The sequence below is a fragment of the Salmo trutta genome, chromosome 27 (assembly GCF_901001165.1).
Source record: "Salmo trutta chromosome 27, fSalTru1.1, whole genome shotgun sequence".
Taxonomy (NCBI): Eukaryota; Metazoa; Chordata; class Actinopteri; order Salmoniformes; family Salmonidae; genus Salmo; species Salmo trutta.
Genome location: NC_042983.1, coordinates 19,888,570 through 19,902,913, shown reverse-complemented (window position 1 = coordinate 19,902,913; position 14,344 = coordinate 19,888,570). Strand labels below are relative to the sequence as shown.

The 14,344-nt window shown below is 38.6% G+C and overlaps 1 protein-coding gene across 1 annotated transcript; it reads left to right on the top strand.

Moving 5' to 3' along the window:
• Positions 1-394: 394 nt before the first annotated feature.
• Positions 395-8,282, top strand: LOC115164542 (early growth response protein 3). Its single transcript, XM_029717142.1, has 2 exons — positions 395-883; positions 4,221-8,282. Exons 1-2 carry the CDS (start codon positions 730-732, stop codon positions 5,324-5,326), a joined length of 1,260 nt encoding a protein of 419 aa, XP_029573002.1. The 5' UTR covers positions 395-729; the 3' UTR covers positions 5,327-8,282.
• The last annotated feature ends 6,062 nt before the right edge of the window (positions 8,283-14,344 follow it).

Here is a 14,344-nt window from a genome sequence, read left to right as displayed (position 1 = left end):
AGCTATCATGCTCGCACACAAATTATAGTGTTCAAAAACCGTACTAATAGATTGCGATTTATAAATATTTTTTTTTGTAGTTGCATTTAACTGCCGAAAATGCTGTTGTCCAGGTCATTTCTTTTGTGGGTTATGTCAGAGTTAACCATGTGGGAGAAGTCGGAGGTCAGGGATGATAAACGAGTTCCTAATAGGCCTACTAGTTGGAGGGGTTTCAAGTGTTTTTTCCCAGTCATATATGGTAAATACCATATTCCCATTAGATTATGAATGCAGCATAATGTTCCACTATGAGGTCCTTCCATTGGTGACGTGTTGTGTACGGTCCGGCTTTGTGTATCCATAAATGGTCATCTACGTCACATAAATGTTCCGTCCCCCTATTTAATACCAGCAAGCGCTGGAGTTCCCTATCCGAGCAATACAGAGCAGCGCTACGCTTGTGAAACCACCACCACCGTTTCATTGATTCACAGACTTTAAACACACAACATGCAAACAAGAAGGTAATGACAGGTCTCATTGTAATTATATTAATAACAATTGCCTGTGACAGTTAAGCTCTACTATATCTCAAAGGAGAGATATCAACGCTGTCTCTGAAGGGAACTTGGATACATCTAGGATCTTTTTTTCTCCACTCTCTAACACTTATAGATCATCATCTACTGTGTATTTTTCTATTCGGATACCTGCACGTTGCCATTTATGTCAGACTAAATAACTGCTATGACAGGGAAACTGGCGGACAAGCTCCCTCTGACCATGAGCAGTTTAATAAACACGATTCCTGACAGTCTTTACCCAGAAGAGGACATTCCGACGTCTATGAACATTTTCACCAATACGGATTCTATAAACCACTACACGCAAATGAATACAGGTAAGCATAGTTTACTTTATTTGGGATGTGATTGGATTATGTTCTATCCAGGATCTGTTGTAACTACAGCGCGTCTCAGCTGTGGAGATCATGCAAGCACCGCAACAGTTGTCTTGGAGCGCGCGCAACGACCATCATCCAGGCACCTGTTTGCGCTTCGGGCTGTTACGCACATAATCGATCTCGATTGAATACTTCGTTTTTTAAAGCATTTTTCACAATGGTTGGCTACTATTATTTCGATTACATGTAAAACAAGTGCTGTAACTGTTAGTGTTAACCATATTATAAGAGGCAAGCTTTTATACCAGAAATATGCGTAACAATGTCCAAGCCTATGAGTTTCCCTGGCTACTGTCACAATTTCACGAACTTTAATTTGCATGTAAGGTCAAACAGTAATGTAAATAGGCCTAACATTAACTTATCTGCTCTGCTTACCCAAAATGATTGGCATGTCTTTAAAGTGAAAGTAAAACGCACAAATTGGCGAAAAATTCATAGATTAAAAATTGTTCATAGATTAAAATGTAATCACCAAAACAAAAACATAAATTCATGTGGATAGGCCTACATATTTTTTGTTAACTTAAATTTAACCATGATAAAGCCACCGTTGTGTTGATAGTCCATAAATAAATGTGCCACTGTAACCAAAACAACATTGCATACATGGCCTGTGCATAAGACATTCATTATTTCTAGCTAACATTACATTAATTAATTCATCACTGTTTGTGTATTTATTGACAATTTAGAGGTTATTTTTGGATTGGACTATGAGTGGCATGGCCATCCACTGTAAAGTGGGCGTTTGACCGACGTTGATTTTCAAACTTGCCCATGCCCATAGCCTAACGCGTAGACTGTAGGCTTCACAACGATTAGGCTACATATAGCTACAAATCTATGAAGATAATGTATTTGTTTGCTCTCATTTGAACGCAGTCTCCAGATGACAGCAACTTTCATTTGTCGAGATGTGTGTCATACAATTAATTATGTTTAAATTGAGTGCAAGGGTTTGTCAATTCCAAAATGAAGTTTAGAAGAAGCACTTTTATATAATCATTGACACGATCCTTGATAGCAATAGCAGCGCATACATGTTTTCAGATCAATATGCTTCAGACACACCAACAGATTTTATTCAAATTTACAGCCGACAGTAGGCTATATACAGCTGTAGCACATTTCAATTGGACCTCTTGGACATCAACAGGTGAGGAATGACAATTGTATAGTAGCCTACTGAAATTAATATATTTGACATTAAATACTTGTTGTTGGAGTTGTTAGCGGCAAGATAAAGATAAAGCCCTATACAATCTTTAATAATTAAATATAGTACAGTAAAGTAGTCTAATTATTTCACTATACAGAAGTATATAGCCAGCTGAAGTGGCATTACTCTTTAGAGGTTCATCAATGTATGGTTAAAATTGTCCTAATATGATCCATTCTGATAATCGAATATCTATGGACATTTGTTATTTGTCAATATGTTAGGCCTATTAATTTTCAAAGTAAATGTAGATTAATAATTAGAAATTGTAAATAACCTTTCAAATGACTGAAAACACAGCACCAACCACTTCTAATTATAATATTGATATAGTTATATTCTATCATTACACAACCCCGTGACTTAGGCCAGTAGTGTTTGCCAATCCCTTAAAATTACATTTGCTGTGATATAAGTATCACCTCTCGATACTCCAGAGATAACAGCATGCTTTTTTATAACTAATCAATACATTTCTGGCAAAAGTCATGAAAGAGATGGAAACCCTTTACATGTCTCACAATTAGGTTAGCCAGGTGTTTACCAGGTTTACCAGGTAGTCATCAATAAATTATAATGTGACATGTTCATTACATATAATATCTGACTACATATTCTCATTTAAATCACATATATTTTTGATAACTATTGACTATGATGAGCAACATTTTGAAGTACCTATTTGATACCTCTAGAGTCAGGTGTTTGGTCCCTTGTGCAAGTGGTGTTCTCTCACAATATTCACCACCAAAGCAATAACACCAGCTCACTTGAGAGCAATATCTGTGACACTGCTTAAATGTTCAAGTCAAAATATTGAGGACGATTACAGAAAGATATAATGGCTGCCTTGTATTCATATAGCCTAATGTCTAAAACACACACACCTAAGCATTTGCTATTTTTAGGCTTGTTTTCTTCAACTCCAGAATAATTAAAACGTATGCCAAAAGGTTTTTTATTTACATCATGTGTTCAATAGTTGTGTGAAACATATGTAGTTTTGGTTTTGTTTGTTTCATCATGCTTTGCCCTTAGCCAAATTCTGGTAAACAGACAGTAATTACTGGGACTGAATATATAAGCACCCCTGTGTATAATTTATTGCAACTTGAATGATGGGCTGATATAGGCTATGTCTGATGATGTATGAATTCTTTCAAAATGTCTGCACAAAACCGGTTAAAATCTCTGCACACAACTGTGCCATCTCAGAACTGCATTCATTTGGATATTTTCATTGAAGGTGTCTGAAATGACATTTAATAATTGTAATGCTGCCACATATACCTAAGATAGGCTACTACAGTACTAGTAAAAAACACATTGACAAAAGTGAAAGAAACAAGAAAGTTACTGTGAACATAACATTTAGCTAGAAGACCAAATGTGCATTTCTATGACCGAATGTGCGTACATTGTAGCTGACCAAGTGATCTGAGTGGGAAGTACACTTTACAGTTCAATTTGCTCATTTTGTGTAGATTTCATGTTCTGCTAAAACCCATGCAGCTACAGTACATTGAACATACATGTGTCTGTGAGAGTGCTGGCAGTGGTGTCTGGCTTACGCCCTGTTGTGAGGGAATCAGATCTTGCCATTCACTGTGGCTGTCCTCCTGTGGGACATACAATGACTGGATCAAAGGGGGGTGTTTAGGTCTTGATTTATGAGAGCTTGTGGGATCTGAGAGAGAGAGCATTGTCTCAGATGCACAAGTCAGTCGATAAACTTGCAGGTCTGACACCACCGCTCACTTTTTCCTAATGAACTGGATTGGACTGCTTTGTTTTAAGATTTCTTCTTGGCAGACTATTTGCAGAGATATGCAGAGAAGCTGAATTTCGGACTAATCAAGGACTCTGACTGAAATATCAAGCAGGTTCATATTTATCATAGTCTAGTAGCTTCTAGACTCAATAAACTTTTCTGTACTAGTAGTACTGCACACTTTCATGTATGTTTTTTTTCTAACAGGTTTCTAACATGTTATAACAGCTGGGTGAACTATTCATTGACACTCTACTTCAATTTGTTTCCCTTTCATCCAGATAATATCATGGATCTGGGGATGGGAAGTGATAAGGGAAATGCAGAGATCCAGTACGGCTCTAGCTTCCAGTCCAGCCGCAGCGGGCAGCCTGTCACCTATTTGGGGAAGTTTGCCTTCGATACTCCTCCGTCGGGTGGAATGGGGGGCTCTGGCTGGTGTTCAGACAACAATATCATTAGTTTAGTAAGTGCTGGGATCTTGGGCGTCTCCCCGTCGCCTGGCACTATCACCACACAGACATCGTCCTCTGGAGCCAGCATGGGCGGCCAGTCCTCAGATATGGAGCAGGTCTATGGTCCGCCACTGCCTGCTTATTCCACCTGCAGCGAGCTGTACCAGGATCAGGTCTCCTTCCACCACAGTCCTGCTACCAGCACTACCCTCGGCTACCCCAGCAATGACTACCACACCACCTCCAAGCCCTCCATGGACGGGAGCCTTTTCTCTATGATCCCAGACTATAACCTCTTCCATCATCAGGGTGAGGTTGGCATGATGGAGCACAAGCCTTTCCAGTCCATGGACCCCATTCGTGTCAACCCCCCACCCATCACACCACTAGAGACCATTCGCGCATTCAAAGACAAGCAGATTCATCCAGGTTTCATGGGCGGGCAGCAGCATGCTCCTCAGCACCACCAGCCACCACAGACACTAACACTCAAACCAATCCGACCACGGAAGTACCCAAACCGGCCCAGCAAAACCCCTGTGCATGAGCGGCCACATGCCTGCCCAGCAGAAAACTGTGACAGACGCTTCTCCCGTTCAGATGAACTGACACGCCACCTCCGTATCCACACGGGTCACAAACCCTTCCAGTGCCGCATATGCATGCGCTCCTTCAGCCGAAGCGACCACCTGACTACCCACATCCGCACGCACACGGGCGAGAAGCCCTTCTCCTGTGAATTCTGTGGACGCAAGTTTGCCCGGAGTGATGAGCGCAAGAGACATGCCAAAGTTCACCTCAAGCAGAAGGACAAGAAACCGGCCGACAAGGGGAGTGGAGCGGCTGGCAGCCACAGCTCACCCCCCAGTTCCTGTGGTGGCAGTGGGGGGCCCAGCAGTGGCAACATCATGACTGTCACTACCTGTGCTTAGGATGGACCATCACCATGCCCTAACATAAGACTGGGGAGGGAGGGATCCTATCCACAATGAGACAAATAGGTGACTCTTTCTCTCTATTTTTCTCTTACACTCCATCTCTCTTCATTTTTATTTCCATGTAATATTTCCCTCCTCTATTTGGAGATGTTATCTTGTAAGAGTAGGGGAAGAAGAGGACATAGACGGGAGGGACAGCAACCGTGTGAATGTTTGCAAGCAGAGGGGCATCATTGCACCGGCTGTCCAAGAGGACATGGCATATCTTTGATAATGAAATTTAAGTTTCTGAAGTCATACTTTATCATGTATTGTGTTTTCTGAGAAATTCACCAAAAACCTTGGATGTGATGGGATTCAAAAAAAGTATAATTTGGGTTTAGATTGAATTACAACTGGGCGTAGAATAAGGTGAGCTATGTTTGGGATGTATGCATTTATTTCATCTGGTTGTTTAAAAGTGCAATTGGTTGTATTTGTGTACTGTTGTTGATACCTTATTTGCTGCACTTTCCATTGCCTTGTCTTTTTGTTGTAAAATACTTTTTTACACATTTTTTTATTATTATTATTGTTTCTCAAAAGAATGTGCCAAACGTTTTTGGATAATACTGCTAAGTTTGTTTTCTTAATTGTGCCTGGGATTAACCAAACATTACAAAGACATAAACTATGTTTCGGACATTGATTTAAGGCAGATTGTTAACGTTAGCCACAAAATACAAAACATTGTTATTTTATTATAATTTGAGCAATTATAATTATCACAGTTACAACTCAGTTGGTCAAAATCCTTTTGCTATAAACTCAAAAACATCAGCATAAAAAAACACATGAATCATTGGTTTTGTCCATCCAAACCCATCCAAACTGTGTTCAATGGACTAGTCTTTGGTGGTAATCTATTGTCGTCTGATGCACACTAAATAAAATGGATTGCAACATTAATGCTAAATCTTCATGAACTGATGAAGAATGTAACATATTCACTACAAATTACACAAATCCATGACAGAAAGCTTATTAAGATACCCAAGATAAAACAAAAATCTATATTTTAAGTTTAGTGCTTATGTTGCTTTAAAAATATATATATTACCATCTATCTTCCAAGGGTTCCCCTTGGTCACATTTATATGTGTATTTAAAGACACACTCGACCAAACTTGAAGTGAAATGCTAAGAGCGCAGAGAGTAAGACTGAAACATTGAAATACCTGCATCTATACTGCAAGTCACCAACATTTCTGAATAACAGCAGAGATGAAGAGGGCCTTTTATATGTGCGTTCACTGAGACCTGCCATTTATATTCATGTAATTAGAGATATTGTAAAATAAAATGTTTTGCATATTGTTACAATGAGCAACATCTCTAAGAAGTACTATAGAATCTACATGGTATTGCCATGTTTACACCTCCTACTATTTTGAGAGATCCTGAATTTAAAATGATTATTATTTTTTGTATAGTGAGAGATATATACAGGTACTTCAACTTTTATACTCAGACTGTCAAAGGCACCATATACTTCAGTATTAAATTGTGCATTTGTATGCATGTGTATGTAGACGTACTATATATAAAAACAAATGTATACATACACACATTTCTTATTGACTGAATGCTTGTGCAGAAGGTGTCTTAAAATGCTTCTTGTAAAGTAATGATAATGCAGAAAGTGTTGTGAACACAAGTCATTGCAAAAGACTTTTGAGCATTGACACAGTGCCAAATGGGGTTCATTATCTTCCATTTCAAAACTATCTAATATTATTTGTATCAACTATAGGGTTCTTAGCAGAAAGTGGTTTGAGGAAACACTAATGTGTTCTTGAACTAAATAAACAAAAATCTGAACATAAATCTTTGTATTTCAATTGCAAACAAACCTGTAATGTATGGATTCCAAAGTTCAGACAAATATATTGAAAAAAATAAGCCTAGTACACAGTATGCAACATTTTTCACTATCCACATGGATTTTATATCAGTAAGGCAATATCAGTATGCAATATATAGTCTTACAAGTGCCAAGTCTGGCATTGACTGAAGACTACGCTACTTGAATTACTTTAGATTCAGATAAATACATTTCTTACAATAATCTTGGGTCACACTGATTCAAAAAATGCACTCATATGTGTGTCAAATATATAAAATCATTAAACAAGTAGTCAAATAAGTCAAATCATATAATCTCATTAATGATAACAATGTATAGGTAATAATGTACTACAATTCATTTGAGGGATGTAAATCCAAACTGTTTGGGAATTGATCCACTACATTTGATTGTTGTCTTCACTGTGCTCAATGCTCTAGTCAGCTTTGGTCTTGGCGTTTCTCTGATGTCCCCTGAAAGGGCAGTTATTTTACCCCTCCTGTCCCACCTGGCCCTGTGCGCGATAATTAATGCACCACAGTCAAATGTGTTCTCTGTGTGTTTGATATGGGTTACTTATTGTCATAACAGCTGTGCCTGACAGCAAAAACTTTCACAAATCTTGATTGAAAATTTCAACAAAGGTCAAAAACAAGGATTTATAAATCCATTGCTCACTAAATTACAGCATTCTCCAATGTGCTTCCAAGGCCACATTTCCTCTTTCCTGTGCAAACTGGTTTTCATTGCTAGGTTTCCTGGCAAGTGTCCACTTATTTTCCAATTAATTTGGCCCCAGAGTGTCTTTCTCCAGTTCATCTACTGTAAATGGGTAAATTAACAGACCCCTTGCATTGTCTGACAGACTTGGCGAGTTCACACATACAGTATCATCTCACTTATTATTTAAATCAATTGCTTTCTGAAGTGCATTTTAGGACAGTTGTATTCCTGGTGCCAATTATTAATGTTTCTGGGACTTTGCTTGAGCTAGTTTGATGAATGGTAGGAATTTAAAAAGGATAGTTCACTGATCATGATTAGTTAGCAAGTGAATAGTAGTAAGTGGAAAAATAAACGATATAGAAGGGGAATGTAGATGATTACAGTCCATCTATAATGATACTCAAATAACACTGGTCTGTATTGATTCAAAACATGTATCATTTGAAGTGGGATTTGCCTTAAGCTAAGTGAAGTGTACAAAACTGTATGTATGGCTTGGAATATTCAGTTATGGCCTTTAATGTTAAAAGTGTGTGCATAAGCAAGTGTATCCATCTTAACTTCTCTGGGTAATTGAAGGGATGAAATTCTCAACAGCTGAGACGGGATTGGCTCACAGGTGGAAAGGTCAAATACAATCTATACTGAACAAAAATATAAATGCAATATGCAACCATTTTACTGAGTTACAGTTCATATAAGGAAATCAGCCAATTGAAATAAATTAATTAGGCCCTAATCTGTGGATTTTACATGACTGGGCAGGGGTGCAGCCAAGGGTGGGCCTGGGAGGACATAGGCCCACCCACTTGGGAGCCAGGCCCAGCCAATCAGAATTAATTTTTTCCCCACAAAAGGGCTTTATTACAGAAAGAAATACTCCTCTGTTTCATCAGCTGTCCGGGTGGCTGGTTTCAGACGATTCCGCAAGTGAAGAAGCTGGATGTGGAGGTCTTGGGCTAGCATTGTACACGTGGTCTGCGGTTGCGAGGCCGGTTGTACATACTGACAAATTCTCTAAAACGACGTTGAAGGCAGCTTATGGTAGAGAAATGAACATGCAATGCTCTGGCAACAGCTCTAATAGACATTCCTGCAGTCAGCATGCCAATTGCATGCTCCCTCAAAACTTGAGAAATCTGTGGTATTGTGTTGTGTGACAAAACTGCACATTTTAGAGTGGCCTTGTATTGTCCCCAGCACAAGGTACACGTGTGTAATGATCATGTTGTTCAATCAGCTTTTTGATATACCACACCTGTCAGGTGGATAGGTTATCTTGGCAAAGGAGAAATGCTCAGTAATAGGGATGTAAACAAATTTGTGCACAAAATTTGAGAAAAATAATATTTTTGTGTGTATGGAACATTTCTGGGATCTTTTATTTCAACTCATGAAACATGGGACCAACATTTTACATGTTGCGTTTATATTTTTATTCAGTGGAACAAGATTTGGTGTAGACATTATTTGCTGATTTGGGATATTGTTTCATCCTCTTCTGGTTTAGAATGATGATTTCATTTTTTTAAGGGCACATGGACTTATTCTGTACCTTTTCATTCAGCCAACATGGTTCAGCAACAAAGCCTTGTAGTATGAGTAGAATAACAAAGACAGTTTTCAGAGATCATATGGCAGCCCTGTGCATTTGATGCTCATATGTGAGGGTTCAAATGTTAAGTTTATGGTGAATGAGGTTTGGTTTTAAAGAATACTGTGTTTATCTAGCTCTCGGTGAGAAGATTTGAAGTTTTGCTCGGAAGAGAGGAGAATACGCCAACATATTTCCATCTGTCACCCAAAGACGTAATTACAAGGGGATGTTGTCATCTGTCATATTTCTGACTAATGCAAATTTCACAGTGTAAAAGTATGGTCTATATTACAATAACAATTGTACATTTTTATTTCACATTACTGTTAAATATAAAAACACTGTAAAAAGGTCTGAAATCAAAAACTGTCCTCATGAATCATGATTCAATAGTGCTTTCTTTGTCCCATATGATCTGAACACAGTACTTTCAAGACTGTTTTCCTTTTTGTATTTGTCTTGAACTGGTATGATTTTAGACGATACGTTAAGTGTGTAAGAGATTTAAATAAGAGAGCTCCCTTCATATCTTCTCATCATCCTGATAGTTCTCTGCTCAATCCTGGACTCGAGCCAACCTTAACAGCCATGTTTGGGCCAAATTGGGATGCAAGGTTGGGTGATTAGGAACAATATGCGATGAGAACTCCACAAAAGTAACAAAATGTAAATGTGACCTCAGTCAGCTTACAGCTCAAGGCGTCCCTGTGCTGATGTCTGTGTTTACTCATTAATTTACTCCCTGTAAAGCTGCCTTTGTGCAAGGTCATAAAAGACTGAAAGTAAACATTCCACAGAAAACCTCCATGACCACTTTTGTACCAGGATAAATGACTGGCAGCTCATCTCATAATAATAACCAAAAAATTCAAAACATTTAAAATTATGATAGATTGCTATCCTAAACGCTAATTTTGAAGATGGTACCAGACATTTTCAAGGTGGTCCATACTAGAGTAGGTTAATCTTTGGTAGATGGCACTGAAATGTTTTGGGAAATGTTTCTTTGTTATCTCCTGTGTTTGCTTTTCATTATATCTTCTTGTTTGCATGTGCACGAAAATGTTCCAACCATGTTTAGAGCCACCTTCAGGTTCTAAAGGTGGTGCTAAATTATTTTATTATGCATGAAAATAATGATTACAACAAAAACATTAAACATAAGTAAAAGGGGACAAACTGCGGAGCTACAAATATGGACATTTTGGAAAACACACTGGGATTTTTTTTATTTTGAAGAAAACAAGAGGTCTTGTTGAAAATGTTGTGGATTGTCTTACTTCATGTTTTTCTATTACCTTATAATAAGGTCCTAATATAAATTCTGAATATTGTAATGAAATGTATTATCCTTTTGTGGTGGGGAGATGTACTTCCCTCATTGTTAACTTGGCACTTCAGTTTGTTGTAACGCAATTGTTTTTGTTATTTCTATGTAAAGTACTTGAATAAAGAAAATGAAATTGTGTGCGTGTACCATTTGCACTAGTATATATACAGTTGAAGTCGGAAGTTTATATACACCTTAGCCAAATACATTTAAACTCAGTTTCACAATTCCTGACATTTAATCCTAGTAAAATTGCCCTGTCTTAGGTCAGTTAGGATCAACACTTTATTTAAAGAATGTGAGACGTCAGAATAATAGTAGACATTGATTTATTTCAGCTTTTATTTCTTTCATCACATTCCCAGTGGGTCAGAAGTTTACATACACTCAATTAGTATTGCCTTTAAATTGTTTAACTTGGGTCAAACGTTTTGGGTAGCCTTCCACAAGCTTCCCACAATAAGTTGGGTGAATTTTGGCCCATTCCTCCTGACAGAGCTGGTGTAACTGAGTCAGGTTTGTAGGCCTCCTTGCTCGCACACGCTTTTTCAGTTTTGCCCACAAATTCACTATAGGATTGAAGTCAGGGCTTTGTGATGGCCACTCCAATACCTTGACTTTGTTGTCCTTAAGCCATTTTGCCACAACTTTGGAAGTATGCTTGGGGTCATTGTCCATTTGGAAGACCCATTTGCGACCAAGCTTTAACTTCCTGACTGATGTCTTGAGATTTTGCTTCAATATATCCACATAATTTTCCATCCTCATGATGTCATCAAGTGCATCAGTCCCTCCTGCAGCAAAGCACCCCCACAACATGATGCTGCCACCCCCGTGCTTCACAGTTGGGATGGTGTTCTTCGGCTTGCAAGTGTCCCCCTTTTTCCTCCAAACATAACGATGGTCCTTATGGCCAAAAAGTTATATTTTTGTTTCATCAGACCAGAGGACATTTCTCCAAAAAGTACGATCTTTGTCCCCATGTGCAGTTGCAAACCGTAGTCTGGCTTTTTAATGGCGGTTTTGGAGCAGTGGCTTCTTCCTTGCTGAGCGGCCATTCAGGTTATGTCGACATAGGACTCGTTTTACTGTGGATATAGATACTTTTGTACCTGTTTCCTCCAGCATCTTTACAAGGTCCTTTGCTGTTCTTCTGGGATTGATCTGCAATTTTCACACCAAAGTATGTTCACCTCTAGGAGACAGAACGTGTCTCCTTTCCGAGCGGTATGACGGCTGCGTGGTCCCATGGTGTTTATACTTGCGTACTATTGTTTGTACAGATGAACGTGGTACCTTCAGGTATTTGGAAATTGCTCCCAAGGATGAACCAGACTTGTGGAGGCCTACAATGTTTTTTCTGAGGTCTTGGCTGATTTATTTTGATTTTCCCATGATGTCAAGCAAAGAGGCACTGAGTTTGAAGGTAGGCTTTGAAATACATCCATAGGTACACCTCCAATTGACTCAAATTATGTAAATTAGCCTAGCAGAAGCTTCTAAAGCCATGACATAATTTTCTGGAATTTTCCAAGCTGTTTAAAGTCAACTTAATGTATGTAAACTTCTGACCCACTGGAACTGTGATACAGTGAATTATAAGCGAAATAATCTGTGTTTAAACAATTGTTGAAAAAATGACTTGTGTCATGCACAAAGTAGATGTCCTAACTGACTTGCCAAAACTATAGTTTGTTAACAAGAAACGTGTGGAGTGGTTGAAAAACGAGTTTTAATGACTACAACCTAAGTGTATGTAAACTTCCGACTTCAACTGTATGTTTATACCATGGCGTTGTTGAATACTTGTTTCTGATTGGCTTGAAGGGCATTCTAGAGAATGCATTATTTCCCTTTATAAACTGGGTGGTTCGAGCCCTTAATGCTGATTGGCTGAAAAACCGTGGTATACAAAGGGTATGACAAAACATCTATTTCCACTGCTCTAATTATGTTGGTAACAAGTTTATAATAGCAATTACACAACGGGTGGGTCTCATCCTGAATGCTGATTGGTTAAAACCACATTACATGTCTATTCCACAAGTTACCATTGGCTAAATCCATGACTTTAAAATGCCTATTTACTCTGTGCAATCCACTGTCTCATCAGCAAGACAATTTATAAACATGAGCTCTACTATAAAAAGCATCTATACATCATCTCATATTTCTTTTAGACTAACATTTAGTTGTCAACAGCAGATATTTGTATAAACCTTGCTGTCTGTATCTCCGACATTTGCAGCATTGTTTCAATATTCAAATTCGATCTCCAGCTGTCCCATAGTAATGAACATGTCGGGAGTCGGGACAAGACAGACACGCAGCGTTTCTCAGCCAGTCGAAATCATTACATCAGCTGGCATCATTTTTATGGATATATACAAAGAAATGTCAGTTGAAAAAAGGTCAAATGAAACGAAGTGCAGCTAATTTGCAGTCTTTACAGCTTCAGTTTGAAGTGATTGCATTAGCTGTGTTGTTGGCTAGCTCCCTCTGAACAACAGTGCCCTGACGAGAAACATTTTCTATGCCAGGCGAAATCGCGCCTCATCAGTTCACTGTTATGTTATGGATATGTCTAAATAAATGTCACTAGAAAACAGCTTAAACAAATGCATCTACTGTTGTTATTCTGGCTGCACTGTTTGACGTGACTTTATATTGGCCGTTGTTGGCTAGCTAGCAAGCAAGGAATATGAACGTTACCAGCCAGTATGGCAATGGAACATTTAAAACGAACAACTGGGTCTCTTCCATAGAAACAGAACAAAAAGACTGAACGACTGGGTCGCGTCTCTGGCAACTGAACCGATAGAACAAACGACCAGCCAGCTTGGGTAGCAACCCTAGATTTATGTCGGGACTATATATTGTGGAAATAGTATGAGTAAATTCAACAAAATAATGTTTTTAATGAAATATGTCAATCATTTTTTTAATATGTTGGTAACCCGTTGTATAAAAGTGATAATGCCTTCAAAGCACAACACCAGTGCCAATACATCCTCCAAACACCGGCTTCTCGGACAGTATCACCTAATTAAACCCTGGAGCCTGGCGCACAGTTCACAACGGCTGGCGCGTTGTCATCACCTTTTCATGATTAGTGAGGATTATTTGGGTAGATTTATAGGACTACTGTTCAACCCCTATTGTACACTTTTCTCACCTTCCAATATTTAATGTATTGAACAACTGAATATGGCAACTTTCATGATGAATCAAACTGCATTTTTTATTCACCATTATATTTTGTGCATAAAGGCTCTCCAAAACAATTTTTTTAAAGTATTTGGCATAAATACTTTCCTAAGCCTAAATAATAGGCTCAGTTGGTAGAGCATGGTGTTTGCAACGCCAGCATGGTGTGTGCAACGCCAGGGTTGTGGGTTCGATTCCCACGGGGGGCCAGTACAAAACAAAAAATGCATGAAATGTATGCAATCACTACTGTAAGTCGCTCTGGAT